At 46.4% G+C, this 27,997-nt stretch overlaps 1 protein-coding gene across 6 annotated transcripts in view; it reads left to right on the forward strand.

Annotated features, from left to right (window-relative positions):
- PTPRT (protein tyrosine phosphatase receptor type T) overlaps positions 1-27,997 on the forward strand; it is a 932,116-nt gene that overhangs the window by 322,624 nt on the left and 581,495 nt on the right. For all 6 annotated transcript variants that reach the window (XM_079783687.1, XM_079783689.1, XM_079783688.1 and 3 more), the window contains exons 3-4: positions 12,762-13,033; positions 24,007-24,088. In XM_079783687.1, the coding sequence (XP_079639813.1) occupies positions 12,762-13,033; positions 24,007-24,088 (354 nt within the window). The remainder of the gene's footprint in view (positions 1-12,761; positions 13,034-24,006; positions 24,089-27,997) is intronic.

Raw genomic sequence — 27,997 nt, forward strand, 5'->3', positions numbered from 1 at the left:
GGAGTCACTAAGTGTCTAATGATATTCCTGGTAACTGGCAATGATTGAAGAGGAGAGACCTTGTTGAGAGCCTTCATGTATGATGGCCAGAGCTTTCATGCCCTTGAGAAAGGTGTGCAGGGTCTCGCCCAGGGCGGGAGAGAGCCTCCTTAAATGGGTTGGTTAGCATCTTGGCTGGCCCTGGATGGAGAGAAGGGACAGCACTGCTTGTCCATCAGCCCAAGTTTATGGGCCGTGGCCTCTCAGGGTTGGTGATGAGAGACTGGCCAGCCCAGTGGTTCTGAGTGTGGCCCATCAGCTTCACTTAGAAACTTGTTCGAACTGCATGTTCTCAGGCTCTACCCACAACACACTCGGTATGGGATCCAGCCGTCTTTCAACAAGCGTTCCGAGTGATTCGGATGCATGCTGCAGTGTGGGAACCACTGTCCTAGGCAGAAATAGCACTGACTTTGGAGTCAGACACGCCTAACTTGGAGTCCTGGCACTGCCACCATCTGGCTGTGTGACTAAGGACAAGTTGCTGTACCTCTCTGTGTATCAAGTTTCTCATCTATAAAATGAGGGTGGGAGGTTAGAGGAGTGGCCTGTAAGGTATTTGATTCCGTCCCTCCACATGTTAGGAACTCTTTCTTCTTGGCTTTGAAACTGGCTAATTTATCTGCCAGGAATATTCTTCCTGCTTCCTCTTTACCTGTCTGACACCTGAATACCCCTAGGCCTCAGTGTGGTGGTATAAAAAGAAAGAAGGTTATTTGCTCCAGCACGTTGATCTTTCTTTCTTTTTATACCTCCTCCTCCAAATCCAGGCTGGGTTAATACCCCTCCATGTGCACGGCCTATCATAGAACTTCCCACATCCTCGTAACGGCCTTTTACTTGTTTGTACTCTCCACAAGGGCACAGACTCTGCCCTGCTGACTGCTGCTTCTCTAGTGTTGGATACATAGTGGGTGCGCAAGTAATGCTTGAGGTCAGAACCAATTTCATTCCGTTTATAAAATGCTTGGTTCTAGCGGATTTTCTGAACAAACTACTGGAGGGTTTTCCCTTCATGCATGGGGCTCCATGGGGAAACTGAGGCATGGAGGTGCCGGCTGACTTCGGGATGCAGCGGCCGGGAGAACAAATGGAGAAAGTAAGTCCCGGTGGCTGAGGATTTAAGGGGAGGGCCTGTGGAGTGGGGTACGGACAGCCTTTAGCACATCTCCATGGTGCAGAGGGGCCCATCTGATGTTGGCATGAGGTAGTGTTATACCCTCGCCCCAAACACCCACAGTGGGGGCCTGCTGGTGAAGAGTGAAATGATGCGATGGCATCTCGCCAGCCCTCATGGTAAGCAGGCCCTCCCAGCATCGCCAGGGCAGGCATTTTGCAAAGCTCAGAGGAGCTCTTCACCTTTATTAATAGATATACTTATTTATTTACTATGGACAGGGTTAAGGGCCTCTTTGAGAACTAGATGGACACTCCAGAATAAAAGGGCAGCAAAAAACTACGGTGTTTCTCCAGGAGCAAGCCCCGCAGTTGACCTTGCGGGTCAGTGGGTACGTGGTCAGGTTGCTTTCAGAGTCAGGCCCCGTTGTTTCGGGGGAGATAGAGGTGTCAGTTGAGGGGAAGGTAGATTTTAATACTTTCTGTCTCTCCAAGCCCTGGCATTTTAGAGCTTGGGAAAGAATAGCAGTGACCCAATTTAGTAATGTGAAGGCAAGACGGTACTGTTTTAACAGGCCTCCTCATCTCTTTGTTTGGCGTTCCTCCATGTGCCCTCCCCCCACCCCCCACGCCGTTTCCAATCGTGTCTTTTCCCATTACAAATATACGAGGTAATAATCCAGTATTTTCCACGGAGCACGGCAAACATGCTATATATAATACACAGTTGAACATTCTGCGAGTATAATTGGAGCATAAATGTAACTAATCAAAATATTATCATGCCAGCAGATGTGTGAAGAGTTTGGAGATTTAAAAAATATATAAATATATATATATATATTTTAGTTCCATGTCATTTTGATTTAGAGATTTAGAGTTGCAGAAGCAGGAGCCCAGCCCAATGAATGTCAAGAACAATTTGGGGTCTGCAAATGCTCCTGACATGCCTGTTGTTCTCTTTGCTCTTAATATGGCAGCAGCTTGACAACTGATTTCATTTTGGTTCTTTCCTCCCACTTATTGCCCCTCTTCCTACCTGTACCAGTTCCTCAGGGCAAAGCCAGCTGGCCCCAGGGAATGCGGGGTCACTCCTCGCCACCAAATACAACATGCCCACATGTGATGTGGAGCCTAAGAGCTAAATGATGGTTGGGATTTCCTGGGTGAGAATTTTGGCTGTGCTGTGAGCTGTGTGGTCTTGGGAAAGTTACCTAGCCTCTCTGTACCTCAGTTTGTAAGAGAAGGATGGTAATAGTGACTACCTCCTAGGTTACTATTAGAATCAAATGAATGAATATTAGTCAAATGTGATGGTATGTGTTTGCAGTTGTTGCTCTTATCAATGACTAGAGCAGAAAAGCAATTCTGCGGGAACACAAAAATTACGGTGTATCTCCAGGAGCAAGCCCCAAAGAAAAAGGCCGCTCCTCCCTCTCCCCATCTCTAGAAGGCTTCTAGGTAGAAAATTCAAGCCAGTCCTGGCATCTAACTCACCTCCGACTGGTCACAGTCACATGACTGTAAAGTCTTGGAACCTTAGACTTCTGTAGCTGGAGGTAACTTCAAACACTCTACCTGCTCAGCAATTTTACAGGTGAGAAAGGAGAGAGAATCCCTCGCTCTCAGAGGCACCATATGACTAACACCGGGTGCACAGAAGAGGTCAGAATCTGGAGGGAGAGTGGCATGACCTGCCCTTCAATTCTACCTTGACCTTGCCAACATTGTTGGGGTAGTTCCCATGTCAAAAAGCAACGCAAACAAGGCGTTATATGTCATCATTTATGGAGCCAAGTTCTCATTCTGTCGTGTGCTGGGTTCCATTATTTCTCCTTCAATAACGTTTATTTTTCCTCCTGGGATGGTAAGATATTACATGGAGATGTTGGGGGAGGTGAGTTATGAAATTATAAATTGAGAGAACCCCAGGCCCGCTGGGCCCCACAACATTTTACCTGGGTCTGTTTTCATCACAAGATTATTGTAAGGTCCAAAGGAGAATGTGAAAATGTTTTATTTGTCTGGGGAGTGAAGGGGATGAGAAGTAGTTAAGGGGTGGTACATGGTTTCGATTTTATTCTGCGTTGTGTCCATCATCTTTCTCCTCTCTGCTCCTTTTCCCGCCCAGTGTTCCTTCCTCATTGTATTTTATATCTCCGGCCTCACCCTTTTCCCTTCTCCCCACCTCTCCTCCTTCCATCCTCTCTCCCTTGCTCCCTCCTCTCCTCATCTTCCTTTGTGTTTACTCTTCTCCTTTCCTTACTGCTTCTTATTCTCCTCCCTTCCTTCTGTTTTCTTGCTTCCTCTTCCCTTCTCTTTCCGCCTTCTCCTTAGGGGTGGGGAAGGGTGCAGGTGCCGCAGGTGCCTGGTCTTTTGGGGAAAGGCCCTGTATAGAGCCTCTTCCAGCGGGGCCTTCACATCCAGTCACCTGGGTTTGCTTTCATTTTTAAACTACATTATCCACACCCACATGGACGATCAGATAGCTGTTTCCTGAGAACTGCTTTCACAGATTTGCATATGAAATGCTCAAACCCCAACTTTAGGTCTGAGTGAGTGATTACAGCAATAGCTGCCGCTTGTTCACACAGACGGACTCTGACAAGGTGTTCAGTGTTCAGCTTCATTGAAACTGCAGGGTATTTTCCTTGTTGTAAATACACATTATGTATCCATTAACCTGTAATTAATCCCTCCTTCCCTTCCCCCCTCTTTCCCTCCTTCTTTCTCTCTCACCCTCCCTTCCTCCCCATTGTCCAGGGTATTAAAAAAGAAACAAATGTCTTTGCTTTTTTTTTTTTTTGGCATGTGACAATTAGATTACTTTGACTGATAATATGGATAATGCTGATATGCTTGTTACTCTGGCGATTGGTAAATTGTTATGTTGATGGTTAGCTGAATGACTATTCATTTTCATGACACTACTGGCAGAACTCTGTGCTTCTCTCCCACCTATTTTCTTAATTTATGGTGGAGTCTTTTGAGATTTTTTTTTGTCCCTTGTTCCTTTATTGTGACCAGATAGCTACATGCTATCATTCTGGGCTTTTAAATTAGGCCTTGTCCAGAATAGCTAAAATAGAGGAATGTGTGGGGTAAGTGATGCAGAAGGAAGTGTTCTGTGGGCATGGGTGACAGTAAGTGGTGAAGGACGGCCACTGGGCTGGGCAGTGTGGATTTCAGGAACACCACCCCTGGGCAAAGTCCTGGAAGCAGGGAAGTCTGGAGTGTGTGTTCTTTCCCTTGGTGCTAGAGCGTAACCATAGCACCCATTTCTTAGTCTTATCATTCTGGAGGTCAGCAGTTCTACATCGTCACACTGGGCTAACATCAAGCTGTTGGAGGCGCTGTATTCCTCTCTATGGGAGCATCTGTTTGCCTGCCTGTTCTGGTTTCTGGCGGCCACTTGCATTTCTTGGTTTGTGGCTCCCATGTATCTCCAAAGTCAGGGTCTTAGCATCCTCAAATCCCTCTCTGATTCTGCCTCCCTCACCTCTCTCGATCAGAATAATCTCCCCATCTCTAGTCATCTGATTACCAACCTTAATTCCATCTGAAACCTTAATCCCCCTTTGCCATGTAGGTGACATGCACAGGTTCCACAGGTGATGACATGGGCATCTTTAAGCCACTGTTCTGCTCACCATGGAGCGGAGGAGGGCTGCTTAGGCAAAAAGACTTCACCTCTGTTCCTCAGTGTTCCTTACTTTAAAACAGGGATAGATAGCACGGTGCCACCTCATGGGGATGCTAAGAGATGCTCAGATCAATGCCTGGCATGCGCCAAGTTTTCAGTAAACATTAATAATATTCAACAGGTGGGAAATTGCATTGGGCCTCCCATCATCTGCTACTGGCTGTTTATTGTGAAATTAACATTTATTGAGTTAAGACCAGTGTTTCACTTACTATTGACTGAAAACAGACAGACAAAAAGACTTTGACGTGTAGCTGTCATGATCCCATTTTATAGACGAGAACACTGAGGCCCAGAAACTTTTACTGACTTGCTCAGATCATACAATGAAGACATGACAGGAGAGGGGCGGAAACCCCGTTTTCCTGACTGGAAATTGAGGGCTCGTTCCGGGGCGCCACAGCTGCCTAGGCTTCAGGCAGCGCTTGGTCCCCGCAGCCCTGCGCTCCCTTCCCGTAGGTGCTGGCGCTGGAAGCTGGCGGGCCCACCTGTCTGCAGGGACGGCTCTGAGCTCTCAGAGCTCCAGGCGCTCAGCTGCCAGTCGCGGAGCACACTCATGTAATCTTAATGAACAATGTGCAAAGCCATTAAAAACTCAATTTGGGCTTTCTTTTTACTGCCAACGTGAGGAAATGCAATCGTGAGGTGCTCATGTGTAAACACAATAGCCGCCATCTGCTACGGAGAAGCATTTTGCCTCCAAAAGGGGATCTATGCTGCAGACACATCAATAATGGGGCATTTATCAAGGCGTTATTATGCACGAAGGGGAAAAAATGCAAAATTTATGGCCAGCCGGAGAGCACTTCCTGGTTTAATTTCACAGTTTTCGGTGCTATGTATAATAACTGTGAGGAAACTAATGCTGTTTTATGTTCCTTATCACGTCAGTGGATTTTTGAGAGAGAGAGAGAGAGAGAGAGAGAGAGAGAGAGAGAGAGAGAGAATGTATTTACAGTCTTCCTCTTTCTTGTTTCTGACTGATCCCGGCATAATGACTGGCTCATTTTTGATCTCCAGGAAACTGGCAGCCTGGGGATGATATTAATTAAGCCAACCTGTTGATGAAAGAGGGCCCCACTGAGCCGCTGATGCATGAGGGCTTCACTCCCGAACAAGCTGTAAAACGGCAGGTCTGTGCTCGGCTCTCAGATCCGGCTCCCTTCTTCTGGGGGATGTGGCCACCCCTCTGTAGAGCTGGCTGGATGCCACCCTCCCCTAGGACTCTTCGCTTGCATCGCTGGATGCTATGACTTCCTGCCCCTGTGCCTTTGCACGTGTTGTTCCCTCTGTTTGAAATGCTCTCCCAGATCATCACCAGGCACACTTCCATGGGAGGAACCCCGACTGGGGAAGAGGAGGACAGGCTCACACATTCTGATGTGTGGAGTTTAGCGATATACCCCCTAGTTTCTACTTATATTTGCGGAGATACACTAACCTGATGTGGCTGAGGATATTCCTGGGGAAGGGGCGTTAGGAGAGAAAAAGGTGAGCCCTGTGCAGTTAGGCTGTGAGAGTACTCATGTGTCCTGCAGGCTGGAGGGGCCTGTTGTAGGGACTGACTGTAGGGCCACGGACAGAGAGAAAATCCATCCCAAAGGATGATGCCAAGTGGAAGTGAGAGCTGAACTGTAGGGGACATGGTGCTAGGTGAGTGTGCATCTGGATGGAGGAGGAAAAAAAGGCATGGGGTTCAACTGTCTCTTGAACCCTGTTGATTCTGGGGCTAAAGTAATCCTGCTGTGTGTCCCCCGAGTGTGTCCCAGAGCAAAGAGACACTAATGAGGGGCTGGCCAGTCATTGAGACACCACAACTGGTGGCAAAGACATATGAGGGATCTGTGCCTGGAAGTGCAGCGGGGATAAGGGGGTTGCCATCATTAATTAAGGTGCCTTGGGGGTTTGGGGAATATATAGGGAGTATTGCCAGGAGCCGGAGTACCAGCAGGTACAGGTAGGGGCTGGTAAGATTCCACTGTCAGGGTTCATAATATGCTCATGAGCCGGTGAGGTTTTACATCCATTCATTCTTCAAATCCCAGCTCAGCTTAGCTCAGTCCTGGAAGATGCTGACCCACCTGGCTGAGTTCATCACCCCGCCTCTGTGCCAAGACTGGATTTCCTGCTTGGTCACTGGGGTCGCTGCCTCTGCAGCTGGAGGCACCTTCCTCACTGCTGCTGCCCTCGACACAGCCTGTGGTTCACTGAGCCCTGGTCCAGTCCATTTAGTTCCTAGCTTCTGGTTCAGACACTGGGATTGGGTGCACCTGCTGGGTGGAGTCCAGATGGTGTGCCCATGTCTTAGTTACAGAGGAGACTGGGCAAGTGGGCATCGGGCTTTTTCTTTTAGGTAGAGGAAAGTGGGCCATGCTTCAAAAGTTGGAGAGATTCCCCAACCACAGGAAGGGAGTTCAGGTATTGAGTGGCCAAACCACAGGGCAAGTTTCTACTTCAGATCAAACATCTGGTTAACATGGAGGGTGGCCTGAGAGCAGCCACACGTGGTGGGTGGCACCTGAGGAGCAGTGTGTGACCACGGTGGCTACACTGGCCAGCATCCCTGATGAGTTGCCACTGTTGAAAGGTGGACCTCCCCCAGGTGTAGCCCCAAACCTTTTCTTTCTGTCCAGATTGGGAACTAAATGAGCTGACCCATATTTTGCTTTTTGTACCATACTTTCCCTCTAAGACTTTGGTGAGGACATTATACCACGGGGAGCTTTCTTTCTTTTCTTTTCTTTTTTAAAAATATTTTATTGATTTCAGAGAGGAGGGGAGAGGGAGAGAGATATATAAATATCAATGATCAGAGGAAAAAATCATCTTTAAAACCATTGATTGGCTGCCTCCTGCACTCCCCGCCCCCCTTACTTCCCCCCCACTTCCTCCCTCTCCCCCCCCCGCCACACACACACTGGGGATTGAGCCCGGAACCCAGGCATGTGCTCTGACCAGGAATCGAACCGCAACCTCCTGGTTCATAGGTTAGACACTCAACCACCGAGCCATACTGGCCAGGCACCACAGGGAACTTTCTACACTCACATAAGAGCACTCAGATTTCCCAGGGCCCCTGCTGGTTTCTGAATGGACTTGTCATCGTTTTATCTCTGGTCCACTAGCTTGGGAGTACATATGTGGTCCTGTTAACAAAAATACCTGTGATGGCAGACCAATGGCCCTCCAAAGATGTCCATGTCCCAATCCCTGGGACCTGTGCATATGTTACCTGACATGGCAAAAGTGACTTTGCAGATGTGACTGAATTAAGGATCTTGCAGTGGGGAGATTATGCTGGATTGTCTGGGTGGATCCTTGTAAGAGCATCCTTATAGGAGGCAGGCAGAGGGGTCAATGTCAGAACAAGGCGTTGTGCTGAAGGAAATAGAGGTTGAAGTCATGCCCTTTGGAGATGGAGGAAGGGTCCATGAGCCAAGGAATGCAGGCAGCCACTAAAAGCTGGACCAGGCAGGGAAATTGATTGTCTCCTATAGCCTCTAGAAGGAAAGCAGCCTTCCCAACACCTTGACTTTGCACCTCTGACCTCCAGAAGCATAAGAGAATACATTTGTGTTGTATCGAGCCACTGAGTTTGTGGTAATTAGTTATAGGAACCATAGGACACAAATACAGGATCTAAATGGTGTGTCCCCCAAGCCTGCACGTGCTTTACTGCCAGTCCTCTGTCTGCCCTCACAGGGCTCTCCCCGTGATCTCATGAGGGCATGCATGGAGGGTCAGCTGCTTGTGTTGCCACTTTCTGGCATCCTGGTGGAAGCCCACTGCCTGTGAGCCATAGAAGGGGACCCTCACCACAGCTGCTATGTGGAATTTTTGGAATTAGGGTGAAAGAATGAGGCTACTTACAGCTGTCGTGGCTCATCTTGGTTGAGGGTAAGTAGCCGTAAGGTTTCATTCTGAATTGAATATTTGAGTGGTTAAAATCAGATTTCAAGTGTTTTTGGGTCCCACAGAGCGCTGCTTTGTAGTCTCACCAAGACATCTGTCTGCCGTAACCTTCTGGCCTGCACCCTTTCCTCCTTTGGGGGTAGGCTGGGTGGGCAGCCATCATTATCTTTTGTCTCCCCCCCCCCCCCCATGTATCTCATCTATTTCTCTGAGCCTAGCACCAAAACACATGTCTAGTCTGAGGGCCAGAGCATGCACATTAAGTTGCACAAATTGACATCACGGTGTGGTGGTGGGGAACATGGTAAGCGTCCCTGACCCAACCCAACGCTGGCCCACCTAAGACACAAATTCTCTTAATGAAGGTCCAAGATGTGCCTTTCCTTCTCCAGGATTCATTCTCAGAGGCCAGTCTTTCCATTCTCTCCCTTCTTTCTGCTTTTTCCCCAGGATGCTGCTTGTAATGATGTTCCTATTTGGGGTGTCTTATAGCTTTGCTTGGTAGCTGTCATTACTCATCTCATCTTCCTAAATAAAGGAACTTGTAGAAAGTAGGGGCTCCATGGGGGGTGCCAAAATAATAACGAGAATGCTAGCTGCAGAAATAAATGACAGAATCTGAATGGCTTCATAACCCAGTCATAGTTGATTCCCTGTTTACTGAAGGTCTGAAATGAGTGTTCTCCGTAGGTGGGCGGCCTTTCTCATGGCCATGGCCACTCAGGGACCAGGCTCCTTTGGTTGCGGCTCTGCTGTCACTTAGGCTCCTGGGCTCCTGTGCTTGGAGCTGTTGGGTGGGAAAGACAATGGAGCCGTGATGCTCACACTTTCATGTACCTCCTACAAACCAGCTGAGGATTTTGACAAATGCAGAGTTGGATTCTGTAGGCCTGGGATGGGGCCCAAGTTCTTGCTTTTCTTACAAGCTCCCAGGAGTGCTGGGGCTGCTGCTCCTAGGACCATCTTTTGAAAGACAAGATAAAGGAGGATGGAGCAGTGGGGGTCGGGGAGGGTGGAGGCCTGGCCCCACTGGCTAGAATTCAGCTGCAGGGCCCACCACTCCATAGAGAGAGGCTGGGGAATGTAGTCCAGCTGTGCCCAGAACGAGGAGGACAGGTTTGTCAATCAACAAGCAATTTTGCTACATGAGGAGTCCATGCAGGGCCAAGCCCTTGCACCAGCTCCATCTTCATGGAAATGCAGCTCCCTCTGACAGCAGTCATGGGGGCAGCAAGATGGGAGTGGGTGGATGTTGCCTGGCGCCACCTCCTCAGTGGGCCTGCCCTCCTGGAGCTAGATGAACAGAAGTGGGAACCTGAGCCGGTGGAAGGGAAACCCCGACTCTCTCTGCTGCGGTCCCTGCGACACAGCTTGGTGTGAATTGGCAGGAGGACAGGAGCCGAAATGTCCGTGGAGCATCATGGGATTCCAAGGGGAGAGAGCCGGACACCTTGGCATCTGAGGTTCCCTTCCTTACCCATCGGTGGGCTGCTCCTCTGTGGCAGGGGCAGCCATCCAACCTTTGTGGGGCTGTGGGTCATCAGTCATCTGTCCCAGGGAAACCTCCTGGCACCCTGTGGGACACAGGTCAGCAGACAGAGAGAGGCAGGGATGCTAGCCTCAGTTTACCCTCTGCAGTGGTTTCTTTCTTGCTGCCTCACTGGGAGGTTCTGATGATTAGCAATACCATCCGACAAGGGACATCTCCCCCCTTCCCCTCTGTTACTACCAAGCCTTTCCTCCTTTGCTCACTTTCAGTGGCTCCTGCCCCAGGAGATGGGTGAGTTTTTTGTTTGGTGGGATGGCAAAGTCTGATAACCGTGGGTTCAAGTTTCTGTCTTTGTTACCTTGCTTCTTATTGGCTTATGTTGGGGATGAGCCCACCCAACAGCCCTATGTGGTCATCCCTCAAGGACAGCTCTGGCCCTGGGGATGTGGGTATAGTCGGAAGGGGGAGTCCATGCTCATCCAAGTTCTCTACATGCCCTTCACAAAAGAAAACACAGGAAGCCTAATTTAGCCTCAAGTCCAAGTGACTTTCTCAAGTCCAGCTTTGGGAATAATGAAGTGGAGGTTTTGAACTCTGCCTCTCTCCCCTGTCTATTTTTAAATTCACTCAGATCCCAGAGGAGACGGGCTATGAGTGACGGGTGCCCTTGAGAACCCCAACAAGATATGGACTGCCCAGCACTTACTAGCTGGCAGCTGTTAGTATTTTTGGAATTAGGGTGAAAGAATGAGGCTACTTATAGCTGTCGTGGCTCATCTTGGTTGAGGGTAAGTAGCCGTAAGGTTTCATTCTGAATTGAATATTTGAGTGGTTAAAGTCAGATTTCAAGACAACAGTGGTTTTCTAGGTGAGGACATTCATCCTGGACCACCTGGGTCTATCGCCTGTGTTTTAGGATGCAGTTACTTCATAGAATCATAGGACTTGAAGTCACAGAGCACAGCCCGCAGAGTTGATGGTGCAGTTTCCTTAGACATCTCACTTTCTCCAGGCTCTGCACCACCCGCGGGGATGGGGACTCACTCTGTCTCCGGGCAGTCCCATTGTACATCAGCTCTGCTCCTTAAGGTCCTTTGAACTGCAGTGTGCCTCCTGGTGGCTCCTTTCAGAAGTCTGCCCTCTCAGGCACCTTCATCAATGAGCTGTTGCCATAATATTGCTGACTAAAATACCGAGAGGAAACCCAGGGCGAACAACAATGAGCACTTGCTTTCATGCTCATGGTCCGAGCATCGAGTGTGGTTCTGCTGATCTAGGTTGGGCTTGTGGGCCGCGTGGCTGTGCTTCTTGCTGCGGGGGTGGCACGGCTTGGTTCTTCACTGCCGCCTCTGCTCAGTACTCCTCCACGTGAGTCTGTTCTCCATCCCAACCTGAGGGGCAGGAGCCACCTGGGGGGCATTCTTCCCATGAAAGGTGGCATTTGTGCAAGAGGGCAAGCCCAGCGAGGCGCGTACGCTTCAAGCCTCCGCTTGGATTGTTCTGTTAGCATCTTTTGAGCAAAGCAAGTGCAGTCCAAAGTCAGAGGATGGGGACACGCCCCCTGCCTCTTCTGAAAAGCAAGGGGCTAAGGACGCCGATCCAGGGAGGGGCCAAGAGCTGGAAACAACCCTTTAACCTGTCAGAGCAACTCCAGAGAGGCTCCCGTCCTTCCTAGGAAATAGCCTTTTAAGTGCCTGAAAGGACTAGTCCTGTTTTCTGCCAGTAGTAATGAGAGCACACACTTTGAGGCTGGAGCGAATCTGGGTCTCCTCGCTCCCTGTCTGTGTGGCCCAGGGCAGGCCACTCAGTCTTTAAATAACCTGAATCCTCCGCCTCCCAGGGTCATCCTGGAGGTTAAATTGAATGATATCTAAATAAGACACCTAGCATCCCACTGGGACGCCTTCCGTGCATAGTATTCCTTCCCCTCCTTCCCAGGCCGAGCATCTCCCAGCGGTTCTCCATTTCCTCCGGGTCTTCCTTGCTGATTGGAATCCAGTGTGCGCTTTATATGCCTCCTCTCATATGCCCTGTCCTGAACGCAAGGTTCAGGTGGCCTACGTTGGAACAACGACACCTCCCATATTGCCGAGGTTGTTTCCACTGAGACAGCCAAAGCTTACGCGAGGTTATAGTTCACCCCATTGTACCCAGGGAGGTTGCCATTAACTTAATTCCTGGGATTTTGTTCCGTGCTTCCTGCAGGAGCTGCTGGATGTAATGTCTCTTCCGTAAATGTTCAGAGTGTCCACTTTGTAGAAATACCTGGTGCATGTTACCAGCTCTTCATTTTTAAAACCACCGTGTTGAGTAGGGTTGTTATTCCCAATTACAGAAGCAGGCGTGGAGGTTGAGAGAGGAGATGTGGTTGCCTCAGGCTCAACCAGGCCCTGCTGGAGCCACCCCATTTCTGGCCACCGTGTTGAGGGGTGTGACCGATTTTCAGGAGGCTTTCTCTTTCTCTCTCCCTGTCTCCTTCCTGCCCCCTTGGCGGGTCTCCAGGCTCCTTCATGATGGTGAACAGCTCCGGGAGGGCCTCCGGCCAGAAGGCCCACCTCCTCCTGCCCACCTTGAAGGAGAACGACACGCACTGCATCGATTTCCATTACTACTTCTCCAGCCGCGACAGGTCCAGCCCGGGCGCCCTGAACGTCTACGTGAAGGTGAACGGCGGGCCCCAGGGGAACCCCGTCTGGAACGTGTCCGGCGTCGTCACCGAGGGCTGGGTGAAGGCAGAGCTGGCCATCAGCACCTTCTGGCCACATTTCTACCAGGTAGGGGGTTTTCCATGGCTCAGTTTCCTTTTTAGGTAACCACAAACCCACCCACCTCTTGCCTGCCTGGAGTTGTGCAGTGGAGAAAGGACTTCATTTGCTCACTGGTTCAACTGTGTTTACTGAGCTTCTCCTTCTAGCAGGCCCTGGAGGAGGAGACTGGTGGATGAATGATGACAACACAGCCAGATGCATTTGAGTTCCCAGAGTGCTGCAGGAACAGAGACATGGAAGCCTATTGTACAAGAATGGATGAGGCAGACAGTGTTATCCAATGAGGAGAATGCTATGATTTTCCCTGTTTTACAGATGAAGAGGTTGAGGTTCAGAGGGAGGAGGTAACTAGTCAGAGATCATCCCTGGAGAAGAGGGTGTGTGGGGGGGAGGTAGGGGAGAGACTGTTAGGATGGCTTCTCAGAGGAGCTGACAATGAGGTCAAGTGTTGAAGGAGGAAGGGAAAGGCATTTGAATTGTCAGGGATGGGGCAGGCCATGGGCTCAGGGAGTGGGTGAGAGATGTTGGCAGAGTTTGGACACTCGAAGTGGACTAAGGGGAGGTTGCAAAGGAGACATACAGGGCATGGAGCCTGCAGGGGCAAGGAGGTTGTGTGTGGGCCCCGAATGCCAGGCCAAGGACATTACCTATATTCTCGGGTCTAGAGAAGTGCTTCTCACACTCTCTGGTGAAAGACAAGTTCCCTCCCCAACTCAGTTTGAACCTATACTTGTACAAATGGCAATAAAAATGTCACAGCCATGCCAGATTGCTGTCATAGTTTCTAAACACCTCTCTCGCTTTCCCTGCTCATCCCACTGGGGACTGAGATGCAGTGTGCATGCCAGCCCCAGCCCACGGAGCTCCAGGTCGTCCTCACCTGGGACTGTGGAAAGTTGTTGTGTAAACAGCACTCTTAAGGTACAATTTATATATTATAGAATCCACTTATTTTAATTGAGCAATTCAGTGATTTTTAGTAAAGCCACTGAGTTGTGCAATTATCACCACAAACCAGTTTTAGAACATTTCCACCATCCCAATAAGATCCCTTCTGCCTATTTTCAGTTAATCCCCATGCCCACTGTTGGGAGTGTTTAAGTAAGAGAGTGACATAGTCAGATCTGCGTTTTGGAGAAATTTCTCTAGAGTCTGGAGCAGAAGGTGGACCTGAGGGTGGCAAGGTTAGTGGCTGGGAGCTTCTGAGACGTCCTTCAGTTCAACATCCAAGGTGCAGTCTTCTCAGATGTGTCATGGAAGCAGCTGTACACAGTATGAAAACGAATGGACGTAGCTGTGTTTCAGTACAACTTTATGGACAAAAACAAGTGGTGGGCCAGACTTGACCTCCAGGCCATAGTTTGATGAACCCTGTTGTAGGTGATAGAGCTGAGGTCCAGAGAGAGACCACGAAGTCCAAGAGCACACAGCAAATCACTGGCAAAGCTGAGGCCAGAGCCCAGATGCCTCAGTGTGTAAATGCCAAGTGTCTCTATAATCCCACGGATACCTCCATGGGCACCTTCAGATCCCAGTCAGAAACCCCCAGCCTAGGACCTGGTGCCAATGGGGACAGGATGGGGCCATAGATGCAAGTATAATGAGCAGGATAAGTGACCCAGGAGAGGGACAGTCGCACTATTGGTCATGGTCTCTGATGGGGTATGGAGGGGAAAAGAGAAGTTTCTTGGGCATCCGTATGTCCCAGCTCTGTGGTACGCATATTGCCTCTCACTCACCTGTACAGTAACTCCTGTGTTGGGAAGCAACATACCCTGTGCTCCAGAATAGGGGACATTATTGGCAAACTGAGGTAGCAGGTCCTGTGGCTCCAAGTCCAGTTTCCTCCTTCAGGGCCAATAGCCTTTCCATTCTGAGATCTTCACTCCCTGGCTCTATAATGGTGAATGCATCTCGCCATCATTTTGAATCACCGTTGTTTTATTTGTAAGATCGAGACGGTAATGGGTCCAAGGAGGGGTTCTTCTGTGGATTAAATAAGGCAGCACATACATAATGTCTTGTCAGCAATTGTCAGAAGGAAGGAAGGAAGGAAGGAAGGAAGGAAGGAAGGAAGGAAGGAAGGAAGGAAGGAAGGAAGGAAGGAAGGAAGGAAGGAAGGAAGGAAGGAAGGAAGGAAGGAAGGAAGGAAGGAAGGAAGGAAGGAAGGAAGGGGGACGACAGGGGAGAACAGAAAAAGAGGAAGAAGGAAGGAGAACTTTCTAAAAGAAGTGCCCTCTGTGGCTGAGCTGTCCTGGGTGAACTCTGAGCCAGCCCTGTGATAGCAGCTTCATCTGGGGGAATTTTATTTTCTGATTTCCAACTTGTTGGCCACTGTAGTGCTGTTACATTGCATTGCATTTCCTCTGCTCTGAGCTTCGTGGTGAAAAAGCCACTAATGCGCTGAGAGCAGCAGTTTAGAACAGACATGTGCGTCTTACACACACACACACACACACACACACACACACACACACACAGGCAGTAGTGGATAGTCTCATGGCCACACACGCAGAGTGGAGCACACACACAGGCTCACACACCTGCATGCTCCCAGACTCATGCGCACTCGGGCACCCACTCACATGTACGTCTGCGGGAGAGAAGAGGGGACCTATCAGGAGATTCGAAGACTTTTGCAAAGTGGATTTTAAATTCACCAGACCCCCCCAAGCTCCGGTCCTGCATGTATGAGGCTGTGGACTAAATACAGTTTTAGTTTTCAGTAGTGCTGGTCCTCACATATGGATGGTTAGGTATTCATTTATTAAAGTCATATTTCACAGTCCTACAATGGACTTTTAGCTCCGTAATAAACAGGGAAATTTTATCTTATTAGTGGGCATTCTGGCAGGAGGCCTTGAGCAGGGCCTGGGGTAGGAATGTTCCTCTGCCATTCACCCCCTCCCACCTGGTGTCTCTCGGTCCAGCAAGGGCTTAGCAAGCCCTGCTTCAGATCGCTGCCCCTTTCTAGGGGATATTAATTCTGTTTCATGTTTTTAATGATTCTGAACTTATCCATCGCAAGATTTTTTTTTAAATAAAAGAACTCATTATTAATTTTGCAGCCACTGGCTCTCTCTCTTCTCCATCACCTGCCTGGCTGAAATTACCTTTTATATCCCGCAGCGTAATTGCTCTGTGGACTCCTGAAATTTAGGAGTTGCCTGATTTGGATTCAACTGGCCTCGAAGCCCTTTCTCAGCAGTCCCTCAGGCGTCCGGCACTCTGCACTCTGCAGGTTTAGTAACTTCACGCACAGTTCAGGAGGATGCATTCCTGGGAGGGGGCCACTCCCCATCGGAACTCCACCGTCTCCTCTCTCATCCACCCATCCTCTCAGCTAAGCACCAAACCCTCCTCCATGTCTGCGCAGGCCTCCTTGATTTCACCCTGAGCAATCCCTCCACCAGTTATTACCAGTCATGACTCACATCATAGTGTCTGCCGAGTGTAGGAACTTCAGTGGAAATTTGGGGTGGGGGTAACAAGGGGTAGTCACATGGACAGTCCTTTACTTTCTTCCTGTCCCTAGATCTAGAACCATTTCTGCCTTTCCTCTAATTTCCCATCCCTCTCTCCAGAGCAAGAACAATAGTATTCGTGACACTTACAGATACCTTATCATGTCTACTCTAAGCACTTGAGAATTATCAACTCATTTAATGGACAACCAGAACATGCTTTCCCATGTTTCTTACGGAATATTACTCTCTCATATTTGAGAAACCAAAACCTTCCCTTCCCTAATGCTTTACAGAAACATTCCCAGGAGGAGTTCTGATGAATGAAAGATACTCTGTCTCATTATAGAACTCTTATTTCTGCGAAGGAAGAAAAAAAAGAACAGTGAACAAATGTATATTTCACTGTCACACATCCATCCTCCCATGCCAAGCCTTGTGTTCATTCTTGGAATATTTATTAATAATTGTGATATTGGATAGGTACTGGGTGAGAATATGAGAAGCAAAGCATTAGAAGAATTAAGTTAATCTTTGATTAACTGGAATAAAAGCCAGAATTCTGCTTACTCAAGGGTTTTGGTTAAGTCAGAGTTGGGAGGTTTTTCACCAAAGTTCAGGAATGGCCATGGCCGTGTACTGTGAACCAGGAGACCAGGACCTCAACTCTTAGCCACCTGTGACTTCCTGTCTGAGTTTATTCAGCTGGTTCTACTTCGTAGGGCTGTTGAGAGGCCAGTTCAAGATCACATAATAAATGGTCAATATTGTGACCTTTATTATTGTGGGCATATTTCTCCATTTGCATTATATTATTATCATTCTGTTTTAGTTGATGAGGTGCCCCTCTGGTCAATACCCATTATTCCACTGGTATCCTGACCCCAATGGACTGACTCCTGTCCCCTTTAGAATCTTGTTTCATCTGTCCCTCACTCATATTCTATGGTCTCCCCTGATTCATTCCTCTCTACCTAAAATCATGTTCCACTCTCTACCATTCTAAAAAATACATTCTCTATTGGGCTTTTATTTTATTTTATTTTATTTTTTCTATTTTTTTATTAAGGTATTATATGTGTACATATCTTACCATTGCCCTCCCCACACCCCACTCCCATATATGTCCCCACCCCCCAGAGTTTTGCATCCATTGGTTATGCTTATATGCATGCATACAAGTCCTTTGATTGATCTCTTATCTCCCCCACCTCTCCCTAACCTTCCCCTTGTAATTTGACAGTCTGTTTGATGCTTTACTGTCTCTGTATCTATCTTTTTGTTCAAGTTTATAATGTTCTTTATTATCCATAAATGAGTGAGATCATGTGGTATTTTTCTTTCATTGACTGACTTATTTCACTTAACATAATGTTCTCCAATTCCTCCCAGGTTGCTGCAAATGATGAGAATTCCTTCTTTTTTATGGCAGCATAGTATTCCATTGTGTAGATGTACCACAGTTTTCTGATCCAGTCATCTGCTGACGGGCACCTAGGCTGTTTCCAAATCTTAGCTATGGTGAATTGCGCTGCTATGAACATAGGGGTGCATATATCCTTTCTAATTGGTGTTTCTAGTTTCTTCGGATATATTCCCAGGAGTGGGATTACTGGGTCAAATGGGAGTTCCATTTTCAGTTTTTTGAGGAAACTCCATACTGTTCTCCACAGTGGCTGCACCAGTCTGCAATCCCACCAGCAGTGCACGAGGGTTCCTTTTTCTCCGCATCCTCGCCAACACTTGTCGTTTGTTGATTTGTTGATGATAGCCATTCTGACAGGTGTGAGATGGTACCGCATTGTTGTTTTGATTTGCATCTCTCGGATAATTAGTGACGTTGAGCATGTTTTCATGTGTCTCTTGGCCTTCCTTCTGTCTTCTTTTGAAAAGATTCTATTTAGGTCTGTTGCCCATTTTTTTATTGGATCATTTATCTTCCTTTTATTAAGTTGTATAAGCTGCCTGTAGATGTTGGAGATTAAACCTTTATCAGTGATGCCATTTGCAAATATGTTCTCCCATGCAGTGGGCCTTCTTGTTGTTTTGTTGATGGTTTCTTTTGCTGTGAAAAAGCTTTTTATTTTGATGTAGTCCCATTTGTTAATTTTCTCTTTAGCTTCCATTGCCCTAGGGGCAGTGTCAGTGAAGAATTTCTTTTGGCATATGTCTGACATTTTGCTGCCTGTGGATTGCTCTAGTATTTTTATGGTTTCCCGTCTTATGTTTAATTCCTGTATCCATTTTGAGTTTATTTTTGTGTATGGCGTAAGTTGGTGATCAAGCTTCATTTTTTTGCATGTATCTGTCCAATTTTCCCAACACCATTTATTGAAGAGACTGTCTTTATTCCATTGTATGTTCATGCCTCCTTTGTCAAATATTAATTGAGCATAGTGGTTTGGGTCAATATCTGGATTCTCTATTCTGTTCCATTGATCTATATGTCTGTTCTTGTGCCAGTACCAGGCTGTTTTGAGAACAGTGGCTTTGTAATACAGCTTGAAATCTGGTATTGAGATCCCTCCTACTTTATTCTTCTTTCTCAGGATTGCTGTGGCTATTCGGGGTCTTTTTTTATTCCAGATGAATTTTTGGAGAGTTCTTTCAAGGTCTGTGAAATATGCCGTTGGTATTTTAATGGGGAGTGCATTGAATCTATAGATTGCTTTGGGTAGTATGGACATTTTAATGATGTTGATTCTACCAATCCATGAACATGGTATGTTCTTCCATCTGTTTACGTCTTCCTCTATCTCTTTTTTCAGTGTCCTGTAGTTTTCCGTGTATAGGTCTTTTACCTCCTTAGTTAAGTTTATTCCTAGGTATCTTAATTTTTTTGGTGCGATGGTAAATGGGATTGCCTTTTTAGTCTCTCTGTCTGTAAGTTCACTATTGGTGTATAGAAAGGCCATAGATTTCTTGGCGTTAATTTTGTATCCTGCTACATTGCCAAATTCATTTATTAAGTCTATGAGTTTTTTGACGGAGTCTTTCGGATTTTTTATGTACAATATCATGTCGTCTGCAAATAAAGACAGCTTTACTTGTTCTTTTCCAATCTGGATGCCTTTTATTTCTTCTTCGCCTTGGGCCCTAGCACTCATCTCTGAACTATCTACTCTGCCTTTCAAGGTGACCTTATCTAGTTCCACAACTTTAAATGACACTTAGATGCCAAAGTTACCACATTTGTAACTCTGGGTCCTAAATTACCCATGAGTTTCAGAAACGTAATGTCAGCTTCCTACTCAACGTATTCATTATGATGCTTAATTGTCATCGCAACTTAATATAGCCACCAGGAAATCCTGACACAGCCGACCTGTGTGCCTGTGCACACACGTTCATCATGTCACTTTCCCTATGTCAGTAAATGACACCAGACTCAGCCCAGAAGCTCAAGCTCTAAACTGAAGAGTCCTCGCTGAGCCTTCTCTTTCCTTCACTCTTCTCCTGTTAATCTAACAGCAGTTCTTTTTGTCTCTACCTTCGAAATATCTCTTAAACCACCAACCTTTATTTTGTATAGCCACCACAGTCATAAACAATATCTTCACTTTTTTTTCTTTTTATTTATTGATTTTAGAGAGACAGAGGAAACGGGGGGTGGGGGGGGAGAGAGAGAGAGAGAGAGAGAGAGAGAGAGAGAGAGAGAGAGAGATTTGTTGTTCCACTTATTTATGCATTCATTGGTTGATTCCCGTATGTGCCCTGACCAGGGATCAAACCAGAAACCTTGGCATCAGGATAAAGCTCTAACCAACTGAGCTCCCTGCCAGGGCCCTAAGCTATCTTCATCTTTTGATTGGATGACTACAGTAGCCAAGGGATAGGTCTGTTTGTTTTGTTCATTCTCATTTGCCCACCTGCCAGTCAATACTTTTCCACAGACTGGTCTGAATGATCTTTTTAGAATATAAATTAGAATGTGTCTCTTCCTTGCTGTGAATCTTTCAGCAACTTAGAAGAAAGTTCAAGCTCCTGACTATGTCTTGTAAGACCCCAAGTCACCTGACTCCCCTACACTCCAGCCTGGCTTTGTGCTACTCTAGCTTGCTCCATGTCCCAGCTTCCTTCTTGTGTTCCCAGATCACCTCTGAGCTCTTTGCTTCCTCATGGCCTTCCCACTTGCCACCACCCCCCTTCCTTGTCTGGCCACTTTCATCCTTCTGGTGTCATAGTGATTATCACCTCCTCGAGGTTCTCTCCTAAGCACTCTAAGTAATATAGACCCTCTCCTTAGTTACTCTTAATTACAATATTCTGTTTATTTCCCTCATACTGCCAACCACACAATTAGTTTAACTTTTCATATTGATTTATTTAATTTCCATTTTCATTCACTAGAATGTGAAATTCATCAGAGCTAGGACCTCAATATTCTTGTTCATTTTTATCACTCGGCATGTGTCTCAATGTTTATTACATAGAAGGGTCTCTTTAAATGTTGACTGAATAAATGGATGCACGGGTGAATGAAGACACTTTTCCCATTGTCAATGGCTTTAGAGATTAGGGAATGAAATGATTTGTGAGCAAGCAATGACAATAGGGTGTGATAGGTGCTAATTGTACGGTGGTACATGATATCATGATAATATAACATGAAGGGAGATATGCAAATGTACCATAAAACATTTCATTTTTAGTATAAATATAAAATAGCTCATTTTTACTGCAGAAAATTTGGAAAATCTAGAAAAATATAAAGCAGAAAATAATCATCTACCATAATTTCCCGTGTCATTAAAAAATTGCATTCATAGATTATTACCATTCCGACTTCATCTTTTGTGAATTGCCTGCTGATGTTACTTGCCGATTTTTCTTTGGAGAGTTTATTTATTTTGTTGAGTCTTAAGAATTCTTTACACAAAACAGGTCATTCACCTTTTTGCTGGCATATATAATTACAGATTTTTTTCCAACATGCCATTTGACTTTTAATTTTGTTTCAGACTTTGTTAATATACAAAACATATTTTGACATAATAGTTATTAAGAAGGTATTGTATATTTAAGTAATGCATATTTCAATTTTAAGAAATTGATATTTAGGCATTTGTCAATTTCTAGATTTAATGAATTTAGTTAGAAAATGTACAGACCCAAACCTATGTGGTTTATTCTTTGATGAGTTGATTGAAATTATACTTTAGTCTGTTATTTGATCTTTGTGTAAAAAACCCATGAATATTTGAACAGAATATTATCTAAATTCATTAACATTTGTTTAGTAAATGCATCATTGTTTATATTATGTACATACTTGATAGATGCATTTTTTTCTGTTTAATTTGTCAGAATCTAAAACATGGGTTAAATAAGTATAAATGAGTTTTATTTAAACTGTAATTACTATTTGTTTCCATCATTTTCTCCTTTTAAGTCTACTGACTCCTACGTTCTTTTTAAAATATATATTTTTATTGATTTACAAGAGAAAGGAAGAGGGAGAGATAGAAACATCAATGATGAGAGAGAATCATTGATTGGCGGCCTCCTGCACCCCCAACACTGGGGATTTTGCCCACAACCCAGCCATATGCCCTGACAGGGAATTGATGGATGACTTCCTGGTTCATAGGTCGACGTTCAAACACTGGACCACGTAGGCCAGGCCATACATTCTTTTAAATGACCATTTTAGTCCACTTAATAGTTTTTGTTTCCCTTTTGGTTTAAATTCTGCTTTGATGCTTTTACATTATTTTTGCAATAACTATTTTCTGTTTATTTGTATTTCCCTTTGTTCAACTTGTTGTTCTCAAGGTTCCTGAGTCATTCTGCTTTAGGTATTTATCTGATAGCATACAATTAGGTTTTGTCTATTTGGACAGTCTGAGGGCTTTTCTCTATTTTAACCTATTTATATTTGTTGTCACAAATATTCTTGTTACTTTTGTCACTTTTATTATACAATTTGAATAGTTTTATACTGTTTTTTTATAAATGTATTCTCTGTATTTGTTCTATTTTCTTGTTATTTTTTCCTATGGACTTTGCTTTTGGTTTCATTTGAATTACTAAAAGCATACTTAGATATGCAATTGTTGATAGAAAGGCCTTCTGCTGACTTTCTCTCTGCGGGATGAGGCAGCTATCACTTTCATTTCTGCAAACTTTCCCCTCCTTCCTGCACGATTCTGTTTGTTAACTCTCTCTGAAGGACCCTGTGTCTTAGTAAACCCCTCTTCCCCAGTGGTTGTCATGCTGATGCCAGCTGCTCTATGTTTGGTGTGACTGCCATTCCCAAGTCACTTTATGTAATTCCCAGGCAGCCATATGTTGACTTAGGGGAAGCTGCCTCTTCAAAGCCATCACCACCCTCTCCACCAGTTCCCGTGGTGAAGGCAGTATTGTAATGGGCTTGCCAGAGTTGTAATGAAGCTGCTGCGGAATTGGTGATGCTATAGGTGAGAGTGGTATGAGTGATTATCCAATGTAGTGGGGGTACTCCAGGCTTGTTGAAAATATAAGGTGTCCCCAAAATATATGCACACTTTGAAGGATTATAAAGTCAGTGTTGACTAACATACAGTACATTTTCAAAATTAAGTGAGTTATCATCTGTTAAAATGTATAGACATTATTTGGGACACCCTATATAGGGAGGTTCAGGCAAGCCTGTAAACTGTGGAAAACTTGAGGCCCAGGGTACCACATGAACCTGAGATCAGGTTTAAGAGGAATGAATTGGGAGTGGGGTGTGAGGTAGGAGGCTGTGCCAATATATCGGAAGATAGAATTTCCACTCTCTGAAATGGAGAAAGACAAGTCTGAGTCTGTGGCTGACGCTGAGTGGAAGATAAAGTCATTAGAGTTAGAGAGGTCAATGGGTTGGTCTGGTTGTCCACATGGCTAGTCATAGCTCCTAGATGAAGGTAGAGGTTGGGTGACAAAGAAAGCCATTAACTGAGCCATAAAATCTCTACTGAAATAAGCAGTTTGGGTGGGAGTCGGAATGGAGAACTAAAAAAAATTGTTGCCCTTGGATTCCCAGATACCAACAGTTATGCAAATTTTGCAAGGTGTTATTAAGAAATTCAGATGGACTGTGTTCCTTGGGGATATAGAATCAAGTCAGGATAAAACCCCCTTTTCTTTTGGGAGCTTCCAAGGTAAGTTCCTCCCCCACCCCTCATAAGAAAGTTGGGGTGTGAGGAAGTAATTCTACTCTGTGTTTCACTTGAAACAACCATGAGAAAGGTGCAGATTGGGGTCTGCAGGCCATATTTGGGTTGCTGTTCCTGCATCCAAGCATTGTTTCTGAAATCTATTAAAAAATGTTCCATGTGGCTGACTTTCCTTTTGCTCGTCACAAGGCCTTTCTACCTTGTTTTGAAAATCCAAGTCAATTTCCAGGAGAGCGTCCTAGCCTAATATAAGGCCTCTTTGGCCGATTCTGATGGGAAGCAGAATCATAAAGGGTTTTGGGGGGTGGGCATATTCCTACGACCAGTGCCTACAACCATTTCTGTGTAATTGACTCCCGCCCTGTGTGTGTTGCAGGTGATATTTGAATCCGTCTCTTTGAAAGGTCATCCTGGCTACATCGCTGTGGACGAGGTCCGGGTCCTCGCACATCCATGCAGTAAGTCTGTTCCCTTCTCCTAACACAGCCTTACTCCTCGTCAGATTTGGTAGCTTGGAGGCTGCAACCCCCCTCTTCATTCAGCTCACAAACATATCTCACTCTCTCTGTTTTTTAATTCTTCCAAAGTGCTTACGTACTCAATGCAATCAGTCCTGAATAAATCCATAATTTTGCCGGCCTGTTCCACAGGCAGCACCTCCAGCAATTTGCAGAGACTGGCAAAACATCTTCGTTTGAATCTCTCTCCATTATTAAGGGAGTCTAAAGTCCTGATTGTTTATTAGTGGGATTCAGACCACTGAAGTGGAAGAATTAGAGGGCTTTGGATAGAATTGTGTGCAATTGTCTTTTTTTTTTTTTTTTTTTTAAAAGGAACAACACCAAAACACTGAAGAAATTAGTACACTGTTCACTCACAGGGAAAAGTACCCCAAAGCTATTAATTTTTAAAAGTAATTTTAAATTCACTCATCAGCTCTGTGTAGGCGTAGAGAAAGATTTCTCACAGCGGTTCGTACTTATGGTACAGTGTCAAGAGCCCTCCAGGGCATACCACTCCTCCATGCCCATCAAGTTTCCCCTTGAATTTCTCTCCCTGTGCTGTATTTATTGTAAGATATTTGAATGTGTTTGAGCAAGGAGCTGCGGTTCCCAGGTTCATTAAATCTGAGAGGGGACAAGTCCTGGATGTGGGTAGTTGAGATGACTTCATATCCCATGTGGTGGGGGGAAGGGCTGTCATCAAAGGGACATGCTTGGGGATTATGGTAGCCCCTAGGAGGACTCTGGGATGCCAGCCCCATTAGTTAGTGTTCTGCATATTGGAGATTCTCAGCAGCCATCTGTTTCCAGGCAACTCTTAGTAGGGCTCTCTCCACTCCCCAACCCCCCTTATAGCCATGAGTCATGCTATTGGCGATGGTGCAATTGGCTGTTCCCTCAAGAGACATCAAGTGCCCTGTCCTTTCAGTCCTCCCATTTGGGGGCTGTTCTCATTTCAGCCCCATCCATGCTGCTTTATTTAAAATGACTCTTCCTACTCCTGCTGCAATGAATGTGTCAGAGCCTTCATTCCCCTGACGCCATTGTTTGACTCATTGCCTTGGAGCACCTTCTCTGGAGGAAATAGGGACAAGTCCCAAAGGGTTCGGGCAAGACAATATTTGGGATAACTGTGTTTGGTGTTTGTGCAAGAGACCCTTCTTTCCCAGAAATCAGCCGGCATCTCAGGAATGCTGAGGTCCTGCTCCACTCTCCATTGCTTTCTCTGGTTAAGGTACCCCTACCCTCTGAGTTACTTTCTGAGTCTTTGGAATTCTCTCTGATGGGTCTGTCCATTCAATCACGCCTGGCAAATGTCTCTGATGAACTAGACTTCATATGGAAAGGGTCCCAGAAATCCTCCCTGTCCCCGCTCTGCAGGGTTTACATAGTGGATATGCAGATGAGTCTCCTTTTCTGGGATTAAGTCTTCCCTTCCCTCAATTCCTGGCATCAGCATCAACTGCCCATTGGAGAATGAGCTTTGTCCTCAGACTGGGCAACTGCTTGGGGAGATGTCTACTCTGCCTGTTGTTCACTGAACCTCAAGCGTGCGCAGCCACCAGTTTTGAGGCAGTCTCTCTGAAACAAGTCTTAGTTTTAGCACCCAGCCCTGCACACATCCCAACCTCAGAGAGGACACTTACCTTTGCTGCTTCCAGTGCATTCCTGCTCCTGACCCTGTGAGTGAGGTTTGCCCTTGCTCCTCCTAGCAGGTGGTGTTTGCCTCTTCCCAGGAGAATCTGGCCTGGCTCTCTCCCAGGACCCCAGAACTCTGTGCTCTGATGAGAATTTGTGCCTTCATCATGAGGCTCAACTATGCACCTGTCTTTGATCTCAGCCTCAACCAACCTTCAAGGTCAGATTGGCGAAGCTCTGCCTTGATTCCCAGCACCGTTCATGGTTTGCCATTGCAGACAAATGTTTCCTTCTCCTTGAGAAATTTCCAAGGGAGAGGGTCCCCTGGAGGGCACATGGATGTCTTTCCATCCCCCAAGTCTCATGGCTCCTCTTAGAATCCTCCTCTGGTTGGGGCTGCTCCTGAATTTAGAATTCTCCTGACAGCCTCGTCCTCCTCCTGCTGAGGAGGTGCATTGCATGGGTTATGGAATTACTGAGAGCCAGTTACCCAGCAAATGGGCCATGGGATATAACTCAGGAAGACGTGACCCTGGCTGAGTTCCTGCATAATGTGCTTCGGCCGAGTTCAGCCTTGATGCTTAGGCGGCTGAAACTTAAACTTCCCAGAAATCAAAGTGTGAGGACCCTGTGATAGTGGTTGGAATGGGAAAAGTTCCATTTAGCTATCTTACCTAATAAAAGAGAAACATGCAAATTAACCATCACTCCGCTATGCCCACAGCCAATCAAAGTGAGTATGCAAATTAACCCAAAAAAGGATGGAGGTTAATTTGCATATGCATGCGCAGAGCAGTGTGAAGCCTGCTATGGGGGGAAGGAGGGTGGCGGAGGGAGCTACTGGAGTGGTGCCCCAGACAGAAGCGAGGACTTGCCGGCTCCGGGAGGCCCGGGAGCAGGGACATGCTGGCTCCCGGGGGGAGCGGGGACTTGCTGGCTCCCAGGCAGCTGGGAGTGAAGCCAGGGGCCTATTGCACGAATATTGTGCAACGGGCCTCTGGTGTATACATATAATGGCACTACATACAGTCCTCAGAGATCTGGCCACCACTCATGAGTCATGTGGAGTTGAGCAGAGCCTAGCCTAGGCCCTTCCCAAGGACCCCTGCTCAGCCCAAGTCCAGTCCAGGTGTCCGTCCATCCTTTCTTTCAACAAGTAGACTTCTGAGCATTAGCTGCATGTCAAGAAGTTTTACTGGACACAGGGGATACCTAAATGATCAAGATAAGTTAGGTCCTTGTTTTCACAGTGTATATTTAGCAGAGGGGCAGAGGGAGAAAATACACTAGATAAGTAATATTAAATAAGTCACTAATGTAATTTCAGATAGTGGTAAGTGCTATGAATATAATAAAGGCAAGTAACTAGAATATGGGAGGGCTCCTTAGATAGAGTGGCCAGGGGACAAGTCTTTAAAGGCATGATCTGAGCTGCACCCTGAGTCACAAGAAGGGGGTTCACTGCATAAGGGTTTGGGGAGGGGCATTCCAGGTAGAGGAAATGAAAGTGCAGAGGCCTTACAGTAGGAATCACTGATGGTGGGGGTATCCTGGGCATTGTGTGCAGGGAAAGTGGTCTGAGCTAACACTGGGGCGGGGGAGGGGGGGTGGCGGGAAGCCAGGGCCTGGCCATGCAGAGCCCTGAGAGTCAACATGAGCAGTTTCTATTGTAATCTAAATGTAGGGGGTGCCATTAGAAGGATTTATGCTGGGGATTGATATGATCTCATTTAATTGTTAAAAGATCACTTCGGCTGCTCTGTGGAGAGAGTTGAAGGGGAATAGAGTCAGGGTATCTATTAGAAAGAAATTTCTGGATTCATGCAAGAGATCGTGACAGCGGCCTGGACCAGGGGAGTGGAGAGATAGCCACTCATCATTCAACAAGTGTTTACTGAGCAGGGACTCCCTGCCCACACTATTCTGGGTTGATGAAAATAAGACAGTTTCATTCTCTGCTCTCATGGGATTCCCTCAAAGTGAAAGAGAATGGAAATGAAACAAATATCAGGTCATTATATGACCTATAGCAGATGGTATATTAGTTTGCTAAGGCTGCCATAACAAAACCTCACAGTCTGGGGGCCCAGACAGTTATTTTCTCACAGTGCTGGAGGCTAGAAGTCCGAGATGAAGAGGCAGGTTTGGTTTCCTCCATGGCCCCTCTCCTCTGCTTGTGGATGGCGCTTTCTCACTCTGCCTTCAGTGGCCTTTCCTCTATGCACA

Source organism: Cnephaeus nilssonii (assembly GCF_951640355.1).
Source record: "Cnephaeus nilssonii genome assembly, chromosome: 11".
Taxonomy (NCBI): Eukaryota; Metazoa; Chordata; class Mammalia; order Chiroptera; family Vespertilionidae; genus Cnephaeus; species Cnephaeus nilssonii.